This window comes from Spermophilus citellus (genome assembly GCF_964194105.1).
Source record: "Spermophilus citellus genome assembly, chromosome: 15".
NCBI classification, from domain to species: domain Eukaryota; kingdom Metazoa; phylum Chordata; class Mammalia; order Rodentia; family Sciuridae; genus Spermophilus; species Spermophilus citellus.
Window position 1 is genome coordinate 37,974,212 of NC_138195.1, and position 22,783 is coordinate 37,996,994.

Here is a 22,783-nt window from a genome sequence, read left to right on the forward strand (position 1 = left end):
TAGAGTGAGTCATACTCCTTTCTCACCATCTCTTTTTTCTATGAAGTTTTCATCTGTCAGGTTTCCTTCCTTACCAATTGTTTAAAGAGTACAACACCTAGATTGAGGCAAAGTTTAGTACGGTTTGTCCCCCAACCACCAAAAGCTAAGCCTTCACATGTATGGATTTCATAAACATTTCTTGATAGTGCCCCCTCCACCCCTGCACTCCCTTAATGCATGTACAAAGATAAAAGACATTTTAGGGTTTACATTCTAATCATTGAAATATCTACTTGTGACCTTTTCAGAAATTACTCATTAAAATAATCTTTTGATTTACAAGACACACATTATAGATTAAAATATTGGCAATTATTACTGGGATAAGATAGTTACAATGCTAAAGCCCTTTCACTTTCTTTACATTGTTTCACAGAAAGAACTTGAAATCCTTAAAAAGAAGATGGAGTATAGTAAAATAAGCAACTTATGTTCCCTTATAAAAAATCCCCCAAATTACAAATTATGAAAATATTTTAGCAAAGGGTATGAACCAATTATTTCAGGTTGATGGGTTAATTTCTTTAAGAATGTCTAACAATTAAAGGTATGATTACTCAAAATTTCAGTCTAACCAAAAAGTATAACTGAGAAATCAGATGTCATAAAGTAGAATCACTACCTAGGTCAAGATCCAAACATATCAATCAGATTCTAAGGAAATTTAAAGATCCGATCTTTTTTTAGATGTTTCTATACCACCCAACTAATACCTAGCTCATCAACACATTGGTCCTTTACTATAAGGTGGTAAGGAAGATAGGGGAGCACTATGAAATGAGAAATCACCATACAAACCTCAAAATAAACAGGCCTTTAAAAGACAAAGGAGCTTTTCATTTTCAACAAAAATTCCATCCCTTCAAACTAAAAATTACTGAGTCCTTACTCAAAGTGAAGAGATAAATTGTCTGAAACATAAATTATACCTTTTGAAGAAATTCTCTTATCTTGTCCACATCTTTTCCAGCGTAAATATGCCACAGAGCACCAGGAATTTCACTTGAGTCCTTCAATCTTTTCCTTAAAATGTCATCCAAATCTTCTTCCTCAAATTTCTTGAGTATTCCTAAAATATAGGAGAGTATTTTCAAATTGGTCAGTGAAGACTACCAAAAAGCCAAATCTTCTAAAATTGATTTATGAGAACAGCAGAATGCCTGAGTAGATCAGTATTCTTAAAGGAGTCAAACCCAGTTTTATATTCAAAACTATTGAGAGCAGAAAACTGGAACTGTTTCCTGTGTGCTACAGGAAAGATCAATAGTGATTTTCCTGGTTTGTTTTCTGTAAAACAAGGGGCAGGAAAAAGAAAATTCAAGAGTTTTTACTCAATCAGCATTCTCCCTGTCCTCAAAGGGGTGGTCCTAACAATGGCTTGGACTCATAGCATTTCATAATTTATAAAGAACTTTTATGACCATTATCATTCAGTTGGTTCCTATAACTATAGAGTATGGTTGTCAAGAATCATAACCTCTATTTTACACTTGAGTAAAAAGATTCAGTGAGGTGAAGGGATTTGCTTATTACTGTGACTAATGAAAAACATTCCGATTAATCCCTATGGGACCTCATATTCTATTATGGTCAATATGTAATCAAATAAATTCTTTATCAACAAAGCTGTAGTTTTGAAGAAACAAGGCCATTCTTCTAAAACGCTGACAAACTAAACATATTTATGTGTAAGCACAAAAAATTTTGGAAGCATGCAAACTTTTGAATTCAATATGGTAATTTTTTTTTCCTTTTTTTTTCTTTTTTTTGGTGGTACTGAGAATTGAATCCAGGGGTGCTCTATCACTGAAAATGCTCAGCCTGTAATGTTTTTTATTTTGAGGCATGGTCTCATGTTGCCCAGAATGGCCCTGAATTTGTGATCCTCCTGCCTCAGCTTCTGAAACAGAACAGCTGGGATTATAGGATGCATCACTGTGCCCGACTCACTACAGTGAGTATTTTAAATAAATCTTCTTCCCGTTTTTTGGTACTGGGGATTGAACCCAGGGGCACTTTACTGCTGAGCTACATCCCTAGCCTTTAAAAAAAAAAAATTTGAGACAAGATCTTGTTAAGTTGCTTAAGGATTCACTAAGTTGCTAAGGCTGGCCTTCAACTTTTAAGCCTCCTGCCTCAGCCTCCCAAGTTGCTGTGATTACAGGTGCACACCTAATCATCTTTTAAGACAAAAGAAAGCAACTCTTTATTACAAAGAATACAACAAATGTCTACTAACAACTGCGATGGTGAAACATTTACAATATTTAAACCTGACTACAAAGATTTTTTTATGTGTTCGTTTATTTTTTATTAATTTTTATTAGGGCATGAAAATTATACATAGTATTTGGGATTCTTTTTTTAATAGTTGTCAATGGAACTTTATTTTATTTATTTATTTATATGTGGTGCTGAGAATTGAACCTAGTGCCTCACACATGCTAGGCAAGCGCTCTACCACTGAGTCACAACCCCAGCCCGTATTTGGGGTTCTTACAGCAAAAATCATACATACTAGAAATCTGATTTCAATTTCCATTTCCCCCACTTTCCTTCCCCTTTTTTCCCTCCTCTACTTATCTTACTTTTACTCCTTTGGTTAGTACTTTCTACGTATATAGAAATTCTCTCAGTACATTTATCTATGTATATGATTCTGTTAAGATTCATTCCACATTTCTTTCCCTTCCCCTCCCTTTGTCTCTCCCTCTGATTCTCCCACTTCTACTCCACTGATCTTGCCTATATCTTTATCATATCTGATCCCCTCCCCCACTCCCTTTTCCCCTCATTTTGCTTTAGCTTCCATATGTGAGGCAGAAGATTTGACTCTTGCTTTTATGAGTCTGGTTTATTTCCCTTAGCATGATTTCTACCCATTTATCAGCAAATGCCATGATTTCACTCTTCTGGGTATTTGGGTTAATTCCATAATCTGGCTACTGTAAATTATGCTGCTATAAACACTGAAGTGGTTGTATCACTATAATATGCTGATTTTAGTTCTTTTGGGACAGCTGGGTCATATGATCATTCCATTCCTAGTTTGGTAAGGAATCTCCACATTGCTTTTCAAAGTGGTTGTACAAATTTCAGTAGGATTTCTTAATTCAAACATGTATTAAATTTTTAACTGCATACTATGGGTCAAACACAGTTAAGATGAGAATTAAAAAAGATCTAGCATGGAGTTAAGAAGGGTCTTAATAGCTAGACTGTGGAACCAACCCAGATGCCCTTCAATAGATGAATGGATAAAAAAAATGTGGCATTTATACACAATGGAGTATTACGCAGCACTAAAAAATGGCAAAATCATGGAATTTGCAGGGAAATGGATGGCACTCGAGCAGATTATGCTTAGTGAAGCTAGCCAATCCCTAAAAAACAAATGCCAAATGTCTTCTTTGATATAATGAGAGCAACTAAGAACAGAGCAGGGAGGAAGAGCAGGAGGAAAAGATTAACATTAAACAGAGACATGAGGTGGGAGGGAAAGGGAGAGAAAAGGGAAATTGCATGGAAATGGAAGGAGACCCTCATTGTTATACAAAATTACATATAAGAAGTTTCGAGGGGAATGGAAAAAAAACAAGGAGAGAAATGAATTATGAATTACAGTAGATGGGGTAGAGAGAGAAGATGGGAGGGGAGGGGAGGGAAGGGGGGATAATAGAGGATAGAAAAGGTAGCAGAATACAACAGTCACTAATATGGCATCATGTAAAAATGTGGATGTGTAACCGATGTGATTCTGCAATCTGTATTTGGGGTAAAAATGGGAGTTCATAACCCACTTGAATCTAATGTATGAAATATGATATGTCAAGAGCTTTGTAATGTTTTGAACAACCAATAAAAAAAAAAGAAAAAAAAAGAAGGGTCTTAATAAATTCACATGAATACCATACTTGGTAATAAGAATGTTCACAGACTAGTTCAGTCCTCAAGTGTTATTTGTGACAAAGTTTTTCCCATTTCATGATAAAAACAAGAAAATAAAGAACAATGTTAAAAGTTTATCATAAGCCAGATGTGGCAGCACACACCTATAATCCCAGGAACTCAAGAGGCTAAATCAGGAGGATCCTAATGTAAGGCCAGCCTCAGCAACTTAGTGAGACATTGTCTCAAAATAAAAAATGAAATAAAAAGAGCTAAAAATGAAGCTCTGAGGTTAAGCATTCCTGTGTTTAAATCCCCAGTACTGGGGTGGGGAGAGTTTATCATAAAAATTACTCTTTAATTGAAAAAAAATAGCCGATGGTTTAAATATGTGTTTTCTTAACAAATTAAAAGTTGCAAATCTTGTATTATTTTCCACTTTTTCTTCCTTTAAAGTTTATTGCTTTATAAACTCAAGAAAGGGGAGAGATTTATCATAAAAAAGAGAATGACAGATTAAATTTACTTTTTAAGTTTAGACCTCTTGGGTGAACTAATAATCTAAATTATACTCTGAAGGATGAATATAGTAATTTGCTAGGAAGACAAGGAGGAGGCAGAAAGACTTTGTAGGTAGAGGAAAAAGCATGTGCTTCAAGTAGGCTAGTATTTCTTGATATTTAAGTATTATTTTTTTTTCTGTACTGGGGAATGAATCCAAGGATGTTTTACCACTAAGCTACATTCCCATTCTTTCTTTATTTTTGAGACAGGGTCTTGATAAGTTGCTGAGGCTGGCCCTCAAGCTTGTGATCTTCCCGATTCAGCCTCCTCAAAATTGCTGGGATTATAGGCGTGCACCACCACACCGGCTGTTAAGTATTACTATAACTTTTATTTATTTATTTATTTAAACTGTAGAGGAAATATAATATTTATTCAAGGATTTTTTTGTATCAGTTTTCATTACTGTGGTTTTTATTTTTATTTTTTATTAGTTGTTCAAAACATTACAAAGCTCTTGACATATCATATTTCATACATTTGATTCAAACGGATTATGAACTCCCATTTTTACCCCGTATACATATTGCAGATTCACATTGGTTACACATCCACTTTTTACATACTGCCATATTAGTGTATGTTGTATTCTGCTGCCCTTCCTATCTTCTATTATCCCCCCTTCCCCTCCACTCCCATCTTCTCTCTCTACCCCATCTACTGTAATTCATAATTCATTTCTCTCCTTGTTTTTTTTCCATTCCCCTCGAAACTTCTTATATGTAATTTTGTATAACAATGAGGGTCTCCTTCCATTTCCATGCAATTTCCCTTTTCTCTCCCTTTCCCTCCCACCTCATGTCTCTGTTTAATGTTAATCTTTTCCTCCTGCTCTTCCTCCCTGCTCTGTTCTTAGTTGCTCTCATTATATCAAAGAAGACATTTGGCATTTGTTTTTTAGGGATTGGCTAGCTTCACTAAGCATAATCTGCTCGAGTGCCATCCATTTCCCTGCAAATTCCATGATTTTGTCATTTTTTATTGCAGAGTAATACTCCATTGTGTATAGATGCCACATTTTTTTTTATCCATTCGTCTATTGAAGGGCATCTGGGATGGTTCCACAGTCTAGCTATTGTGAATTGTGCTGCTATGAACATCAATGTAGCAGTATCCCTGTAGCATGCTCTTTTAAGGTCTTTAGGGAATAGTCCAAGAAGGGGAATAGCTGGGTCAAATGGTGGTTCCATTCCCAGCTTTCCCAGGAATCTCCATACTGCTTTCCAAATTGGCCGCACCAATTTGCAGCCCCACCAGCAATGTACAAGTGTACCCTTTTCCCCACATCCTCGCCAGCACTTGTTGTTTGACTTCATAATGGCTGCCAATTTTACTGGAGTGAGATGGTATCTTAGGGTGGTTTTGATTTGCATTTCTCTGACTGCTAGAGATGGTGAGCATTTTTTCATGCATTTTTTAAAAGTTGGCTCCGATCTACATATTGTGGGGTCGGGCTCCAAATTCCTTAATAGGACGCCCATAGCATAAGAGTTAACAACAAGAATCAACAAATGGGACTTACTTAAACTAAAAAGTTTTTTCTCAGCAAGAGAAACAATAAGAGAGGTAAATAGGGAGCCTACATCCTGGGAACAAATTTTTACTCCTCACACTTTAGATAGAGCCCTAATATCCAGAGTATACAAAGAACTCAAAAAATTAGACAATAAGATAACAAATAACCCAATCAACAAATGGGCCAAGGACCTGAACAGACACTTCTCAGAGGATGACATACAATCAATTACTATAACTTTAAAGTAGGAAAAGCAGGTATAATTTCTAACTTGTAGAATACATATAGGGGATGATTTGAGTATAATATAATGATACAATAAATAGGTAATTATCTATCTACAGCATCATAGGCTCAGAAAGGACAGAAAGGACAAATAATGTTTACATTATTTGTAATAATGTCTCTGGTAGAGCTGGGACAACTCATGTGTGCCTAATGACTCTCAAATCCTTAGAGTAGAGGTCAGTATCAGTTAAGAAAGCAGAGTAACCAATGAATTTCTATAGTTCTGAGGAAATTTAGGCTGTGTTTTAAACAAATTGTCAAATGTACACAAAAACAGAGTGAATATTATAATGAATCCCTATGTCCCCAGCACCTAGCCACTAAGTCATAAATTCACTCTAAGTTCTGGATACGGAATGTTGTGATCTAAGGGCTGTCATATATAATTATGTCACAGAAAGTGCATGAAAAGCAGAAAAGAGAACATTTGTAACTCTAGACAAGTCTGTCCATGGGATTGGGGTTGTAGCTCAGTGGTTGATCACTTGTCTTGCATGCCTGAGGCACTGGGTTGAGACCATAGCACCGTATAAAAATAGATAGATATTGTGTCCATCTTCAACTAAATACACACAGACAGACAGACAGACACACACACATAAATAAAAGTCTGTCCACAAGGTGTCAAAAGCAAAAAGTATTTGAAAAGATAGCAATTAATAGTGTGACTTATTACAGAGGGCAGAGAGTAATGAAAATGAACAAATCTGAGAGAAATCCCTGAATTACCACCCAAATATATGTCAGTCAAAGCAACTGCAACAATAATTTCACCCAGGTATAAAAGGTTGAAATGTGACATCGACAGCAAAAAAACTGTTAAAGAGTGCTAGAGTAATAGATTCAAAGGGGGCATACTTTCTTTTGAGGAAAAAAAAAAAAAAAAAAGAACAGTTAATAAGAGTATGGTCCTATATTCCTTTGTGTTTGTTTTTTGCACAGTTAGGGATTGAACCCAAGGCCTCACTCATGCTAAGCAAGCACTCTACCACTGGGTGATACCCTCAGCCCCTAGATTATGCTCCTATTAAAGAAACCAGTAGAGAGGAAAAGGTTAAAGACCTATAATTATATATGTATAAAGGAGGAAATAAGTGATGATGGACCAATGTTTTAGAGAAAAATCCTGGGCATGGAAACTAAAACCAATATACTAGACAGAAATGTCACTTTTACTTAAAGAAGAAAGGCTCCTTTCTTCTTCCGATACTGGGAAGGTAAAAAGGAAGAAGACAAATGCTGGGGGTGTAGCCTAGTATGCTTGCCTAGTATGCAAGAGGCCATGGGTTCTATCCCTAGCACCAATAAACAAAAAACATACAAAAACCTAAGAACATTAAAACATTAAAAATCCCAAAACCTAGTTTCTATTCTTAAACTCAAATGTAAACATGTATTGAACAATATATTTTCATAAACACATTATTTAACAAGAGGAAAGGAGCAAAACAAAATAAAAGAACCTTTTAAAATTAAAATTTCTTTTATATAATAGGAAAATTAATTTCAAGTAATAAATATCAAAATATCAAAAGATCAAAATATCAAAATATACACTGGAATTCTTTCTGGAACCTTTGTTAACTGGGAGGCTGACATTCTGCATGAGACTAGTGTATATGGTGCATTCAACTGCAATCCCACCACTCTTAGTTTCTTTACCTGCTTTTGAGAGAATGCCATTTCCTTTTGCTATGCCGACATAGACTAGGATATTTACAACGTCAGAAACTTCAATATGGAGATTTGTTGTTCCTATATCATGATCTTTAGCAGCAGCTACACCTGTGTAAAATAAAATTTGACAAAATATTTTGTTTTTTAATAATGTATCATACTGTCTCCCCAATCAACACTATTAGAATTAAATTTGACCTTAGTCTCCAGCTGTACAAAACTACTGTTAAGTCACAATCGGTAAAAATGCCCTATTAAAATGCAAATTAATAAAAATGTAAATATTTTACAGAAATTAGCAGGTACTTCAATAGATACTCGCTCTTGATTTATAACCTACTATTAATATGAAAAAGGATTTCAGGAGATTTAATATTAAAAGAACAGATAAGAGTAGAAACTAAAAACCGTTAGAAAATTATCTAATTAATCTTTGTACATAAGTTTGTTAAAATCCTACATACAATTCCACCTTGGAAGAAATATGAATATATACTTACCATAGGCACTACATAACCTGGGTCCTAGATCAGGACGTACAAAAAATCCTGGCAAATGAGACGCCAAATTGAATTTTCCTTCTGGATTACAATATTCTGGCAAAGGCAGACTTTTTAAAAGATCTTCATATCTGAAAAATAACAACACTATCTTCTTTAAGGTTTGTTATTTTTATGCATTCAAATATATAATTTTTAAGTTGTTAAAAATACCCAAAAAACCTTTTCTTAAGATAGATAACACTTCTCTTGATCTTCTTCAAAGTTTAAATGAATGCATTAACATGGACAAGCATAAAACAGTAGTGATACTGACTAAAATTTAAATTCTACTTTCCAAATACTACAAATTAAAAATTCCAAAAGAAGCAAACAAGGCCTTATGGTTCGTTAATGTGAACTTTTTTTCCCTTACTGCCATAACACAAACTTCCTCTTATTGGAGCTATAGGGATTCAGTTTCTCTAATAGTTAAGTTTTTTTTTTTATGAGGAAGGAAAAAAACCCTAAAGGTTACATTTGTAGTTACTTATTTTACCTCTGGGGACAATTTCAGCTCAACTTCCAAAAGCCAACAATCAAAAATGAAAGTTTCAAGATATACCTTGCTGGCATCATAGTCTTGAAGTCTTCACCTGAAGGACAATCTTTCAATTTTAAAACAACCGTTTCTCCACTTTTAGATTTCTGCCGTTCTATAAAGAATGTAGTTAGTTACTAGTAAGTTAATTTCTGCTTTTTGATTTTCATTAATATTTGGAGATAAAGAAATGTAAAATGATTCAATTCAATTCAATAATCAACTGTACAGTATGTGCTAATGAATGCTTATTTTATTACATATGTACTTCTGTGGTATTAACACTTTTGTTCCTAGATACAGTATACAATATTATTCATTTGTAACGTCTCAAAAATTATTTTAAAAAAATCTCTTTATGATGGGTACAGTGGCACATGCCTATAATCTCAGCAGTTTGGGAGGCTAAGGCCCTAAACAACTTAGCAAGTCCCTATCTCAAAAAAAAAAAAAAAAAAAAAAAAAAAAAAAAAAAAAAAAAAAAGCCAGGGGAATGTGGCTCAATGGTTGAAGCAGCTGGGTTCAATCCCCAGTAGTAAAACAAAAATATCTCTTTATAATTGTCAACATTACAGTCTTTCATTTATACCTTTAAGTGTTTTACATTATGTAATTAATTATGTAATTCAATTTCCACTTTTTTTTATTATTAGTTGTTCAAAACATTACAAAGCTCTTGACATATCACAACTTCCACATTTTTATGGGGTTTCCAAAATGTCCTTATTTATTATTAAGACTTCCTTAAGGTTGAAGAGACTATTAGAAAAGGATTAAGACCCAGTGTTTTGTTTCCACATACTTATTTTTGTTTGACAACAATGTAATAATAAAAGTTTTTAAAACTAAAAATATGTTAAGTTATATTTGCAGTTTATTATTTTGTGGGGATATGATTAAGAAAACAGTATATCAAAACAAAACAAAACAAAACAAAACAAAACAAACATACTTGATATTTCTTCAAAACCATCCCAGAATTCCTTAACATTGGCATTTGAAATAACGCTGTCTTTGCAGTTCAGGAGATCTGCTTGGTGGTCTCCAAAATCAAGACTAATCGATTCCGCCTTCCATAAGCTAATGTTCATTTTCTTGTGCACACCAGAGACCACTGCAGGCTTATGAATAGAAAAATAATAGTTAAAAAAAAAGTTATGGGCCTTTTAAAGTTTGATAGAAATCATATGTAACAAATGAATAACATGTTAGGAATCAGGCCTACCGACAGATTGGTGACATTACTGAAAGTAATTTTTGACTAGAAAAGATATTTACAATACACTGGGAAAGAAAAGAGATGACCAGAGAATACCATGTAGAGTACAGTGGCATTTCTGAAACAGAAATTTAAATGTGCAGTAATTTTTCAGAAAGAAGTCTGAAGAAAATGTTAAAAATTTCACTTCTTGGCTGTAGTAATGTAGGTTTGGGGGCTGCTTCGTCTATGCACTAATATTCAAAGACAGAATATAAACTACTTGCTTACAAGCATGCAATATATACATATACATGATTTTTAAATACAGTCCTTGATATTAAATCATTTATATCACTTAAAATACATTTCTTTTACCTCTACAAGGACAATGATAAATTAAAACATTAAACACCTCAGCATAACATCAACTTTAAGCTGAAGAGATTCCTGAAAGAGGGCTGGGGTTGTAGCTCAGTGGTAGAGCATTTGCCTGGCATATATGAGGTACTGGGTTCGATCTTCAGCATTACATAAAAACAAATACATGAAATAAAAGTTATAAAAAAATTCCTGAAAGGGAAATCTCTTCTTTGAAATCTCACAAATTAAAAAATTCTCTCAAGGCTCTTTAACAAGAAAACTAAACTAACAATGAAAGATTTATAGTTTCTAAAAACTCCAATAAATGTGTTCACCTAATGCTTAATTTGCAGGTTTTAAAAACAACTCTTTTGTTCTAAATGAAATAAAACTACAGAATATAGAGATACTAGAAAGTTTTGAAAGTTTTAAAAAGTATTTACTAAATTTCCTAAGATAATTAAAACTTGATGGGGCGCAGTGGTGGTACACCTATAATCCTAGTGACTTTGGAGTTTGAGGCAGAAGGATCAGCCTGCACAACTTAGTGAGATTCTATCTCAAAATATAAATCAGGGCAGGAGATGTAGCTCACTGGTAGAGCACATATGACTAGAAGCTGGGAATGGTGGGGCACACCTGTAATCCTAGCAGTTTAGGAGACTGAGGCAGGATCATGAGTTCAAGGTCAGCCTCAGCAATTTCATGAGGCCCTGAGTTCATATAAAAAAAGGGCTGGGGATGTGGCTTGGAGGTTAAGCACCCCTGGGTCAATCCCTGGTGCAAAAAAAAGAAAGAAAGAAAGAAAGAAAGAAAGAAAGAAAGAAAGAAAGAAAGAAAGAAAGAAAGAAAAAAGAAAAAAAAATGAGCTAGAATTTTTAGGCACAAATGATATACAAAGCAAAACAAACAAACCCAGAAAAATACCCTAAAGTCTGATTAACCAGACCACTTAGTTGAATGCTCCATTACACATTATTAGTTGGCTAATAACACATAACTCTTAAAATAGCTTTTAGAAAATTACTAACAATTCACATTAATTTCTAGTGTCTATCCAATAATAATCCAGACTTATGTCTCTATTTCTTATGGCAATCAGCAGCTTGGGAAAAGTTGATCATAAAAAATGGTACACACACACACAAAAAGAGAAGAGATAAGCTAATTGGTATATTAAAATAATTCAAAGCCAAAAAAATAATTAATAATGTCATGCAAATACTTAAATTTGTTCATAATTTCTTATTGATGTAGTAAACTGCTGAAATACATATTAAACATATTAAAGCTTAGGTCATTAGAAAGTATTATTTGGACAGACTGAAATAATGGAACTTATCATTCAGGACTGGAAAAACCCTGTACCTCAGTGTTAACAGAGTGTTATGCTTATGCATAAGAAGGAGGAGGTGCACTCCTATAATGCCAGTGGCTAGAGGCTGAGGCAGGAGGATCAAAAGTTCAAAGCCAGACTTGGCAAAAGGGAGGTGCTAAGCAACTCAGTGAAACCCTATTTCTAAATAAAATATAAAACAGGGCTGGAAATGTGGCTCAGTGGGGTGAATAAAACAAACAAAACAGTGTATGTTTAGCATGTGCAACAACTTATGTTGGGAAAAAAAATTTTGATGAAATAATTTATAACCAAAATTCCATGGGTAATTTTTCATTTGTTCAAGAAAAATGTTTCAAAAGTAACATTGTAATAATATACATGAATGTGCTAACTGGATAAAAATGCAAATCTAAAAAAGGACCGAGCTTTGTAAATACAAGGCTTTATTAAATGTATGTTCACTCATAGATCCACACACACACACATACACATAAATGATGCTGTGTGCACTGGAATAAGACTTAATCCTAGTAACTCTGCAAAGACAGGAGGATGGCAAATTTGAGGACAGCCTCAGCAACTCATTGAGGACAGCCTCAGCAACTCATTGAGGCCCTAAACAACTTAGTGAGAACTGTGTCCAAATTAAAAAAAAAAAAAAAATTTAAAAAGGGCTGGGAATGTTGCTAAGTGGTTAAGTGCCCCTGGGTTAAATTCCCAGTTAACAACAACAAAATATATATCAAATTACCAGAGGTTTTCTGTTAATTCATGTAAATCTGGCCAAAAAAAATAGGAGTTAAGAAATAATTGTTCTTGTAATCCTGTTGGTGTTTTTAATCTTATTGCCTTCCAAATAAATTCAGTATTATTTTTTCCCCTCCTCTATTTCTGTCCCTAAGGAGGGAAACATTTTGTCTGCTTAATCAACTTCAGGTCCATGAATGAAAAGTATACTCCATCATCCAAAAATACTCACCTGTCCCCGTTTCCAACACTCTTTGAAAAGTTTCCAATTATTACTATTCTTGTAATCCTTAAGCCACAAAATATGCTTTTCACAGATCCAAGAATGTGGTATATCACTGTACAACTTATTATTTTCATTCACGACAGACTTTCCTCTTTCTTTAGGCTCTTCCTTAAGGTCTGGTTTTATATTTATCTTGGAGGTTTTATTTGGTGGAATTTTGTTTTCAACAACAGAAGCAATTATGTCATCCAGAATGTTAGGCATAGTCCGTCCAGTTTTGCCACTCTATTTAGGAAAAAAATAAACTACTGAAAAAAATTTTCATTGAGAGAAAATATGTAATTTTCCTCCCACATACTGTATTTTAAACTGACTTTACTGATACTGGGGTAGGAATCAACACAAACAGCATTCCTGCATTCAAGAATATACAGTTGTATCAGTGGGATATGTATTCTTAGTCCATGTACTTTTCCTGACAGATGGGGGCCAGAAGTTTGATTGATTGAGAAACTACCCAGGCCTTCAAAACTTAAAAGCACAGCCTTCCTTTTACATCACTTTAAGCCAGAGACAGAGTAAGGTGGGTAGAATGCTCCATATACTTTTAAAAGCCACTACAACATTTATATATTTAAGTAATTACTATATTTTCCTTCTGTCCCTGATGAATATTTAGATCAAAATTTGATTTCTAAAAGTATTTTAAGTAACATAAACCATTCACTTCTAAATCCCCTCTCCCCATGTAGTTTTCATATTCTGAAGGGATTATCTAATGGTTTTCCTGTTCTCAAATAACCCTCTCCTTCAACCTTTCACTTAGGAAAAGATGGAAAATACAGCTTTGAAGTTAGGATGCAAATGAACATGCCTTGCCATTTCGAATAAGATTTCATTTGCATTTTATTGGGTAGTTCATAGCCAGACACCAAGATTCCAAAATCATCTAAAGCACTTCCCTAACTTTAGGCTAAACCCTAATACAATACATTCCATCCCCCTATAAAATCTGTCATCACACTCACTGGAGCTCCTGTTGAATACACTGGTGCAAAGGCAATGCCGGCGTCTGTGGAGCCCACACGTAGTTTGCCAGCTGTTGTAGTCAGTAAATCCCGTAAGGTTGAGCCCTGTTCATTATTCTGGGACATAGGAGGGGATGTTCTGCCATTTGGAGAATCAGAATCATCTTGTTCTCTCTCTTCTTTAATTTGCTTTTCAAGGGAAAAATCTTTGTTTTCTGAAATGAAATATTTCATAAAATTTTAACAAAAGCTTGATACTAAAGTACAGATAAATCTGTCAACCTGCATTTTGTAGCAGGAGGCAAAACTTGTAGTAGTAGAGTTTTATTCCCTTGAATACAAACTAGAGGATGAGTTAGATCTTTTAAGCGTAGTTAAACCATTTGAATATGAAAAGGCTCACCTCAGTATCTTAAACACACAGCTGAATTTGTACCTGTGACAAATGAAAAATCTTACAGCTAAAACAAGTGAAAAATATAAGGTAAGTTAGAAATCTAGTACTCTAGTGGTTTTATTGATAAGCTAATCCATATGTGATTCTATAACTAATTTTGATGCAATCTTAGGAAGGCAAGACTCTGAAGAAGATGAATGTTTTACTGAACTTGTCAAAATTTCAGCAAGAGACCAAAGTAAATTCTTTTAACAGTATAATCCTCTAATGTGTACTTAAGATAATTGGTTATGTTTACCTTTTTTTTCCTCTCTGGCTTTTTGCTCTGCAAGATCTGCTAACCAGTGCAGTGGTGACTGGGATTCTGGAGGAGTTAACTTGCTATCTGTGCTTACATCACTCCCTGGACTGCGGTTGCCATTACTCTCAGACTTCTCAGGGGTATTCTGCTGCTGGGACTCAGGCATGCACAGAGAAATTTTATTACTGTGATTAAGAACATTCTGTAAAACCTACAAGGGTAGAACAATTAAATTTTTAAACACCATTTCTTCATTTATTGAGAGTTAAAAAGTAGCAGTCAGAAGAAATTTACATAGTAACATAGAAAACATAATCCACAAAGTAAGTCCTACACTGAATTTCAAATAAAGTTATTTTATTTAACCATGCATTTTATATGAATAGCGATTTTTACTCACTTGAGATACACCATTCATGGTAGGAAAACTTCCAACTTGTAAATTCTGTTTGTTAATACAGTGACAATGGGATTTAATACCATATTTTTCCCTAAGAATGTGCATGGCATCTAGAAGATCTGTCAACACTACAAAATAAAATGGTAGTTAATAAAAAAATTACTACTAGTTGTTAAGACTATACATTTCTTTTCTTACTATATTTTATAATTTAGAAACAATGGAGATTTTCTTGTGATCTTTTAATTCTCTTCCATTTCTTTTCTCCTTGCCATCCCTTCCAAGTATCATAGAATTAATCATTTACCCAAGTTTATATTCTCTATTATTTTCTCACTTACCTGTATTTTAAAGAAATGCAGTATGTTCAAAAATCTTAGAAAGCTTTCACTACGAATCCAAAGGCTTTTTCATTATATTCTATTTTCCTCTTCTAAAATGGTTATGCTATGGCTTTCATCACTGGAGCTGGGCTTATCTTCCTAAGGAAAGATAATCCTAAAGGATTTCCTAACTTTGGGTAAGATAATTCAAGATTAGTTAAATCTTACCTCTTCATTCTATTATACTCCTAGATATTTCTTTTAGTGTTCTTTTAATGTAGAACAATCAATAGCTATTATACCAGGTAAATAATATACATTTACACTTACCAGAACCAGGTATAATTTGAGTTGGCATTAAATGTTTGTGATCATGAGGTTGTCCTTTCACACACTTCATCCAAGCATATAATTCTTTATCTGTAAGATGACATACTTTGGTTATATATTACTCATGATTTTACAAATATAAATTTGATAGTTGTACATGAAACTTCAATGACAAGCTTCAAAATCCTTGGTACTTGAAAAAACAGATAAAGTCCTTTTCTGAATATTCATGCCAATAAGTATTCAACTGTCCCTTATGTGAATGATTTTAATTAACAGATTCTAGGATTTGTGACTTCTATACATTGGAATCTGAAAGCAACAAGATTTAATCTATGTTTGGTCTACGATTAGGAACTATCGGATCAGGCTAAAAGATGTAGAGGAAGCTTAATGCTAGAAAACTCAGCCATTAATAAACTGTGGTTATTCCTCCTATTAAAAAACATATTTCACAAAAATTTCTTTTTTGTGAATATGTTGCACATTAGTGTAATATATGCATAATAGTGTAATATATGCATAATAAAGACAGGAAAAAACACACATCTAATTTTCCAGATAAAGGATCCCAAAGAAAATAATACAGAAAATTTAAATTTATATTATTATGAACCAACCTCTAGAACTTTTTCTCTCCTTTGCCTTGTAACAATCCAAACAGACCACAAACCCACATTTTTGGCAGACCCAATGAATGTTAAACAGGGTCGCTTCACATGCATCACACATCTCACGGACTCCTCGTACTGCTCTTTTCCAGGCAATTTTGGCTGAAATACAGAAATTTTAAGGTATACATGCTCTTTTCAATGCATCTTTGGCTTAAATACAGCAAAAATAGAAACATAAAGCAAAACTGAGAATTTTTAGGGCTATATTAATTAAAGACTAATTGTAGATCTCCTTAGATGATTAATTAGCATTTCTCCTCAGAAAACTGAAAAAAAAAAAAAAAAAAAAAGTAAATGCAACTAAAAATGGCTTATCTACAATGAAGGGTTGACCTTTTAGCCTGAATAATTCTTCTTGTGGGGGGTTATCCTGTGCAAGGATGTTTAATGGAATTTGTGGCCTACCCTATTAGCTACCAGCAGCATTTCCTTACTTCCTCCTTTAGTTATGCAACTAATAATGACCCCAGTTATTGACATATGTCCCCAGGAGACAAACCACCAATTTTATGGAAAAGAAAAGATGCTAACATTTAAAGCACTTAAACTTTATGTCTAAGTAAACATAATTAGGGTACTACTTTGTAAATAAATCCATGAGGTAATTATCTTTTCCATTTTACAGACTGATATTTAGAGGTATTTGCCATAGGTCACAAGTTAAACAAGAATAAAGTTGAGATTCAAATATAAATCTCTGGGATGAATTACATTCTTATATAACAAAATACAAAATTTCACAAATTTTGTATCCAAAGTAATTTTATAACATTAATTTATGATATAATGGCAGAAATAAGAAAATGTTATGATTTCATAACTGGTCAACTGATTCAATTTCAAAAGAAAATATCTGTAATCTCTGAGTGTGGTGGAACATGCCTTTAAGCAGCTCAGGAGGCTAAGGCAGGAGGATTGCAAGCTCAGAGCCAGCCTCAGCAGCTTATTGAGACCCTGTTTCAAATTAAAAAATAAAAAGGGCTGGAGATGTAGCTCAGTGATTAAGTGCCCCTGGGTTCAATTCCTGGTACAAAACAACAATAACAACAAAAGAAAACTGTAACCTTAAGTACATGAAAGATGCCATTATAATTAAAAATCAATAAGATGAGATAAGATGAAGGACTTCTTACACAGATTAAACAGAATTCAAAAATATATTATTAAAATGAAATTTGTATAGTGTAGGTTATATTTAACTTCCTTACCATCCTTTTTCACCCAAGACAAAGCTGTTTTTTCAGATGTTACTAATTGACAGAACTTATCACCTATTATTTCCAAGATATATTTAGAAGTTTCTATGTCTAATTCATCATCTTCATAATTTTCATGTGTCCATAAACTCATAGCTTCATCATCATATTGGTCAGGAGAAGAGAAACCATCTATTCTAACCACTCCATTTTTACTAAATGACAATCTGAAACAATGAAACACAAAAGCATTAGATACCAAGTACAAGGTTAGGATTATAATTAATTTTAGGTTCATATTTTATTATAAACACATATATTTCTAATTTAAAAACAGAAAAATAGGGTATTTCTTCATAATGCTTTAATTATTACTCAATTTAAATAAATCTCACAGGTATTATACAAATGGCAATGGTATACAGCACCAATTTTTGGTTATTTCAAGAAATAAGATTATTCCTGCCGTTTATACTTAACTCCAATCAAATGAAAACTATTAGAAACTACACTGAAGTGTTTGATGAGTAACAGGAGTAAAAATGTAGGACCAGTGTTACTTGGAGCAATGCTGTTATTTTACATATAACCTCAATCAGGAATTGCTAATGTTAAAAATGGCCTACATTACCTTAGGATTTTTATTGGGAGGATAATAAAAAATTCCAAATTTATATATACTTCCATTAAAATGACAATTAATTAACCCAATTAATGGATCTAATTGCTCTTAGCTTCTGACATAAGTAACTATTTGAAGAGAACTTGAGAGTAAATGAAAGACAAAATTGCCATTCTTTTATTGGCTGGCAGTTTTTCCCAACTTTTGAGTATTTAGTCTATTTATTCTCTAAGAGGATATTTGAAATTCATTGTAAGTCATCCTGTATTTTTCAAAATGACAACATACAAAATGGTCTTTTTTTTATTCTTACTTCTCTTACTTTTACACTTTCCCTTTTAAACCAAAATTTTCCCTTCATCATACTCATCTTATTTCAACATTAAGTAATTATCTTCACTTAAACAATTCTTCAAACTGTTCCTGAATATTCTTTTACCTGAAACTTATTTTCCTTCTAATTCCATCTGTGCTTTTTTTTTTTTTTTATACTTCCATGGTACTACATTCTGCAACAAATCCCTCTTGAGGATTGTTAGTTACAAAGAGTATGAAATAAAGAAGAAATAGAAGATGGTTTGTTCCTACCAATGTATAGTTTTAGGTTCTCTCCTGGGCCACCAGCATAGTACATTTATCACAGTAGATTATCTCTAACTTCTTACAAGAAAGAAGAATAACAACCATGGTTTGCAATAGAACATTTCATGTGTGCATGGTCCACATCAAGAACTCTGCATAGTACTCTATCTCATTTAACCTTCACTGAGCCACTGAAAAGTAGGTACTGCTTTCAGTCACATTTTCAAATAAAATGGGCTTAGTTTTAGTCCTACTGAAGTTAAAAAGCCACACAGGAACTAAGGGACAGAGATGTTATTAAAACTGGAATGACTTGATTCTAAGAATGTAAGACATTAACGAGTCTCTATTAGGTGGGTAACCTAGCTACTTATAGTATTCAACTCTTACAAGTATATTCATAAGGTTTCAATTTTAAAGTATTTAGTAATATTAAATTAGTATATAGGTTAGTAAAATTTTATGTGGTTATTATATTACAAAATCTGTGAAATGACATGGTATTAACAAATTCTCATTATTTTTATAAACTAATTTTTACAGCTACAAATGTTTATTCTATGTTTAATATTAAGTATGCTATTCTGATATAACACAGTGAGTTGAGTTTAACTGCCTAGATTTTTTACCTAGATTAATCAACTGTTTATGTTTATTGGTTAAAGTATAGATATAAATACTACATTGTTTTGGCCAAAGTATTCTCATTAAGAATAAATCTCTCAGAAAACAGAAGTCACAGAACACAAGTAACACTATGAATATATATTTAAGTTAGTAAACTATTGTCAAAATTTTGCACAAAAAAGATATAATAGAATAATTTCCAATACCCACTAAATATTTTCCCAAGTTCATATTTTTGCTTACCGTCTAAAGTAGTAAAATCTACAAAATACTGGTGAGTGAGTTGGTTCTTCTCCTTTTTTACTGCGAATAAGTCTACATTCTCGGCACTTTTGTAAATTAGGCCCTATCTCACAGCAGGAGTCATCCTGTAAAAAGGATTCCCCAGTTTGCTTCAGCTTCTTGACTTTTCGCCAATCTTTTAATACTGAACGAGGGATGCCAGCTGTAAAATCAGTAGGAAATGATTAACAAGATTGTTTTATAGAAAGGTGCATTCCTCGAGATGAAGTTGAAGACAAATATACAACAATGATATAGTAACACTAGAGACAAAAAGCCAGGACTTAGATTTCCAGGTATAATTAATGACTGAAAAGCCCACAGCAGCATTTGTTTACTTGTTAACAGATTCTACTAACCTAATGAACCCTTTGTTATGCTGGAAATGCAGAGCTGAGTGAACTGACTGAACATTTTATGCATTATTAACAATTCATATGCAACATTCACAGCAAACAAGAGAATTATTCATATTCTATGTACCTCTATCTAAAATAAAATTCTTCTATGCAGAAATTATTTTTCCTTTATTGCAATGCACTCCATTTGATATTAATATATTAATGGCAGCAGTACCTTTTATAAAAATAAAAGGGTGTTAAAGAAAGTAAAATAAAAAAATACACATATTAATTGATGGAGGTAAAAGAAAAAAATGCATCATGTCAGCTTCTTGATACTGTGGGTTGAGCCTACAGTGCTAACTATGTGTTGGAGGTTAAGGAAGGAGGGTTACTTGGGCCAAAGAGGTCAGGGTAGCCTGGACAACACGGTGAGACCCTATCTCTTGAAAGAGAAAAGAAAAGGCACCAAAGAAACATAAAGGAGGGCTGGGGATGTGGCTCAAGTGGTAGCGCGCTTGCCTGACATGCGTGTGGCCTGGGTTCGATCCTCAGCACTACATACAAAACAAAGATGTTGTGTCCGTCCGTCGATAACTAAAAAATAAATACTAATATTCTCTCTTTCTCTCTCTCTCTTCCTCTCTCTTTTTTAAAAAAAAAAAAAAGAAAGAAAAGAAACATAAAGGAAAGACCTAAATGTATTATACAGTCTATTACTTGTAGGAAAAAAAATTAATTTATTTACCATAGTCAACATCATTGCTCTTGTCACTTTTGTTAACTTACGCTTAACAAGTAGAATATGACTGAAGTAATTCTAGAGAGTATGTAGAATTTTCACACCACGAGAAACCCAAACAATTTAGTTACAATTGTCTATTAAATTTTTAAATAACTTTATTTTACTTATAATTTTTTTATGTGGTGCTGAAGCTCGAACCCAGTGCCTCACATGTGCTAGGCAAGTACTCTACACTGACCCACAACCACAGCCATGTCTATTAAAATCTTAAAAACATATTCATTTAAGAGCAAATTATATTGGGAAAAGCAATATCTGGTAACTCAAACATTTAAGTATACTTATCCTATGATATTATGTACCTATGACATTAGATTTACATAGTTATATCTTTCGTATTAACAGAATATATTCTATTTCCTAATCTTGTGTTTTGTATTCACACCTATTAGAGACAATGAGTTTCTTGAAACTAGATACTTCTTGCAGAAACTTGTCCAGAGATCCTACTATTTCCAGTAGAACTACAGAAAACTCACCCATTTTGTACAGAAGCACTGTATTTAAATGATAGGATGGCTCATTTAAAACTGGGTCCAATTGTATTCAGTACTTCCAGGATTGCTGCTTGGTTGTTTGCAATTACCTTTTCCCCTCTTCTGTCTCTACTTTAAGGCAAGGAGCCATTTGGCTTAACCCACTAGACACACACACACACACATACATACCACTTATGGCATAAATATGTTTCCAAATGGCTTGTGTAAACAGTTTACTATTTCCTCCACTATGTATACAACAGATTTTTCACCCCCCTATGGACTATATAAAAAAGAGCTTTTAGAAGTCAGAATGAACAATAGAAATGTCACACTGCTAATAAATTTTTATTTGGTACACTTTCTTCCAATAGTTTATTTACTTTTTAATTAGGTACACTTTCTTCCAATAGTTTATTTACTTTTTAATTACACTAATTTAAATGCAATTTGTTTCTATTTTTGATTAGGAAATAATTTTAACCAATATACTTTTAATTTCAGGTAACAGAACAGTTCAGAGTATGGATCCCCATACCACTGTGAACAGTTTAAGCAGTAAAGAACCAGACGTTTCAAAGCAAATCTCAATTATGACACAGAATAGGCACTTTTGAGTTTTTTCTTTTTAAAGAATGAATTAATTACAAAGACATTCATATGAAGAGCTTTTGATATAACTTTTGCTCTTAGACCAGGCCATTGGTAACTGTTGCTAATAATTTTTATGAATTTAACTATAATAATATTTATACAATAAATAAGTTTTTCCTTTAATTCTACATATCTAACTTACTGGCAAAATCTAAAACCTAATAGTTTAAGATTAACATACTTAGTCAACAACAACAAAAACCTAACTCAGTGCTTACTTTGTGTAGTAAGAACCTTTTGAACTTCAGTTCCTCATAAGCAAACACACAAATAGATATACTGGATAAACTAAAATTATGTAAGAATTAGTTATGAAAAGGCAACTAATTTCTAATTTTAAATACAAAATTCAATCTTACTGAAATTAAATGCTAGTTACCATGTATGAGAGATTTGACTAAGCATTACAATCTAGAGAAAAAAAGGTACGAATGCCAGCCATTGTCTTAGGACTCTTAACTTGAAAACATGTACATTCAGTCTCAAGATGAATAGAGAATATGCACTTCATTTAGAGTTAATTTTATAAACTTAACCCCATAAGGGTTTTCTAAGTGTTAAAAGCTGGAGGGTTCCTAACTTTTTTCTGTAAATTTAACTCAAGTATACGAATAAGCAATACCAAAGGAAATGTTGTGTGAAATAGAAGAGAGACAGATATTGACCACACTAAGCCTACTGTGAATTCAACAGGGGCAGTAAGAACAACATAGGGGAAAGAAAAAGTGACACTGTATATAACCCAAATTCAAATAAATGGCAGGTATCCTTCGTTGTCAATCTCCCTCTCTGTCTTCTGACTATACTTGCATTT

The 22,783-nt window shown here is 33.2% G+C and overlaps 1 protein-coding gene across 8 annotated transcripts in view; it reads right to left on the minus strand.

Annotated features, from left to right (window-relative positions):
- Positions 1-22,783, minus strand: part of JMJD1C (jumonji domain containing 1C) — a 284,460-nt gene that overhangs the window by 8,993 nt on the left and 252,684 nt on the right. For all 8 annotated transcript variants that reach the window (XM_081267689.1, XM_081267688.1, XM_081267686.1 and 5 more), the window contains 13 exons: positions 19,652-19,853; positions 17,590-17,804; positions 16,328-16,480; positions 15,708-15,797; positions 15,055-15,182; positions 14,652-14,865; positions 13,957-14,171; positions 12,935-13,213; positions 10,008-10,176; positions 9,080-9,170; positions 8,476-8,606; positions 7,961-8,083; positions 972-1,111 (listed from right to left, as the gene is read on the minus strand). In XM_081267689.1, the coding sequence (XP_081123815.1) occupies positions 972-1,111; positions 7,961-8,083; positions 8,476-8,606; positions 9,080-9,170; positions 10,008-10,176; positions 12,935-13,213; positions 13,957-14,171; positions 14,652-14,865; positions 15,055-15,182; positions 15,708-15,797; positions 16,328-16,480; positions 17,590-17,804; positions 19,652-19,853 (2,150 nt within the window). The remainder of the gene's footprint in view (positions 1-971; positions 1,112-7,960; positions 8,084-8,475; positions 8,607-9,079; positions 9,171-10,007; positions 10,177-12,934; positions 13,214-13,956; positions 14,172-14,651; positions 14,866-15,054; positions 15,183-15,707; positions 15,798-16,327; positions 16,481-17,589; positions 17,805-19,651; positions 19,854-22,783) is intronic.